General features: G+C 39.4%; 1 protein-coding gene across 1 annotated transcript in view; it reads right to left on the bottom strand.

Annotated features, from left to right (window-relative positions):
• The window catches only part of GEMIN2 (gem (nuclear organelle) associated protein 2), a 7,657-nt gene that overhangs the window by 4,930 nt on the left and 743 nt on the right, over positions 1-1,984 (bottom strand). The window contains exons 2-3 of the mRNA XM_009887019.1: positions 1,560-1,644; positions 302-391 (exon numbers count right to left, since the gene is read on the bottom strand). Coding sequence (XP_009885321.1) covers positions 302-391; positions 1,560-1,644 — 175 coding nt within the window. The remainder of the gene's footprint in view (positions 1-301; positions 392-1,559; positions 1,645-1,984) is intronic.

The following is a 1,984-nucleotide window of genomic DNA, read 5'->3' as shown; positions in this document are numbered from 1 at the left end:
AACATAACTGCGTAACACCACAGAGTAGCCGAGGGAGGACAAAAATCCCTGTATCATTTAATCTAAATACTGACAGATATTTTTGCTGAAGTTGAAGGAGGGTTTTTTTTTAAACATGCCTCAAGTTTTATCAGAGGTTTAAAAGTCACACGGTATATACTCAATTCTTTTTCAAGAATTTAAAACATTTGCCTACAAATATCTGTCCTACCATAAAGTCATAACATTTCTATACTCGGTACGATGTTGTTCCCCATAAAGCACAGACAGTGCAGGTCTCCTCACACACACCATTTTGTACCTGACGAACGGCTGAGAAATTGGCCACTTGCTGCTGCTGCCACTTCAGCGTTGGAGAGTATCCTTCAGGAGCAGGCTGACATCCGGAAATCTAAGAAAACACTGACAATCACTATAATGTAAAGAAAGCTTTATAAGAAGAAACCTTAACAGAATCAGTAAGTGTTTACTATCAGGTGAACAATATCCTTTAAATCTTCATTTAAGAAAGGTAAGTCATATCCATGACTGACTTAACAGTTGGTTTAGACAAAGTTTCTTCTGTTTGACTCTTCTCATATGCAAATAAGAAGGAAAACGAAGTATTCAAAATACATTGTCAAAGAATTATTTATGGTCTTTTTAGCAATTGTTCTGCCTTAATTTCCTTGGTTTTATTAGAAAAAGTAGGGTGCTGTTTCCTTATCTTGGACAGATGCTATGAATCTTAAGCATTGGACTTGCCAAGATAACAAGTTGAGGAAGACAGAAGACCACAAAAACACCTTTTAGGAAATTAACTCTGACAGTTAAGTAGATATAACCTTTTTAAAGATTAGTATGGAAGAGTTATTTAAAAAAAAAAAAAAGTATCTTTCTGCACATGTTTAAGAATGCCACTGCAAAGAGGTGAGACAGAAGAATGGTCACACAGAAGTTACATGGCCGTATGTCAGTACAAGAAGCTTTTCTTGAGCAATCTGTAGTGAAATTCCACATCACAGTTTTCACTAGAGAAAGGCAAACTCGGTCTCTTCAATTATTTGAAAGTAGATTTAAAACCAAGCTGGCAGGGTAATGTGACAACGGAAAAATCTGCTTGCGCAGTAAAGAAAAACTCTGATAAAATATTCCACCAAAAAGGAAAGAAGTGGTGCTAGAACTTCGTCTCACTTTAGTAAAGCTTAGCTGTGCTTACTACCCTTACTCTCTCTAGGTATGGAGATATCTTTCTTCTGAAGTTTATGCAGGTTTTATGGTTAAATATTTGTAAAATTTCATGCATCATTTCATTTCCTCAGACAGTAAAACAGACTGCTGTGTATCAAATAGTATGGATATTATAAATTCACATCAATTATAAAGACAGCTGTTAGCCAGCAGTTGAACAGGTGTTTCTTCAAACCCAGACGTTTAATTTAATTCTGTAGATGTTTTAAAATCCAGTAGTGCTGGATTCTGCCAACCACTCTCCAAAATTAGTACAATTATAATACTAACATGTTTTGTTTGGAGAGAAAAAAAATTAAGGGGAAACATGTAAAAGCTCTCAAACTTACTGAAATGTTTACTGTCTGCTTCTTTTTCAATTTTTTGGGGTCTATTTGTGCCACGACCACATCTGGGCATCGAGCTGCTTCAATCCTACAAAATAAGATCAAACGAGTACTTTTTTTTTTTTTTTTCCCTCCTTTCTGCAACAGGTGGTCATATGCCGGATGCCTCTGAAACAGTGCACCTGCGGAAATCTTCAGGTATGTCCAATACTGGCTATACCGGCAATTCTTACAGAAGGTTCGACTTGAGAGTTACGGATCAACTGCCCTCCGTTTCTATGGGGCTGCTCTGCCCTCCGCGGGGCTCGCTTACACCCCAGCGGGCCCGAGGGGCGGCAGCGCTTCCCGCAGCGCGGCCTCGGGACGGCCCGGAGCCGGACCTACCCCTTTCTGTGGTAAACCGAGCAGCACCGGCGCCGCCGGCTGCG

Source organism: Charadrius vociferus, unplaced genomic scaffold (assembly GCF_000708025.1).
Source record: "Charadrius vociferus isolate BGI_N301 unplaced genomic scaffold, ASM70802v2 scaffold14, whole genome shotgun sequence".
Taxonomy (NCBI): domain Eukaryota; kingdom Metazoa; phylum Chordata; class Aves; order Charadriiformes; family Charadriidae; genus Charadrius; species Charadrius vociferus.
Note: the sequence above shows the minus strand (reverse complement) of the source record. Positions and strands in the feature narration are given on the sequence as shown.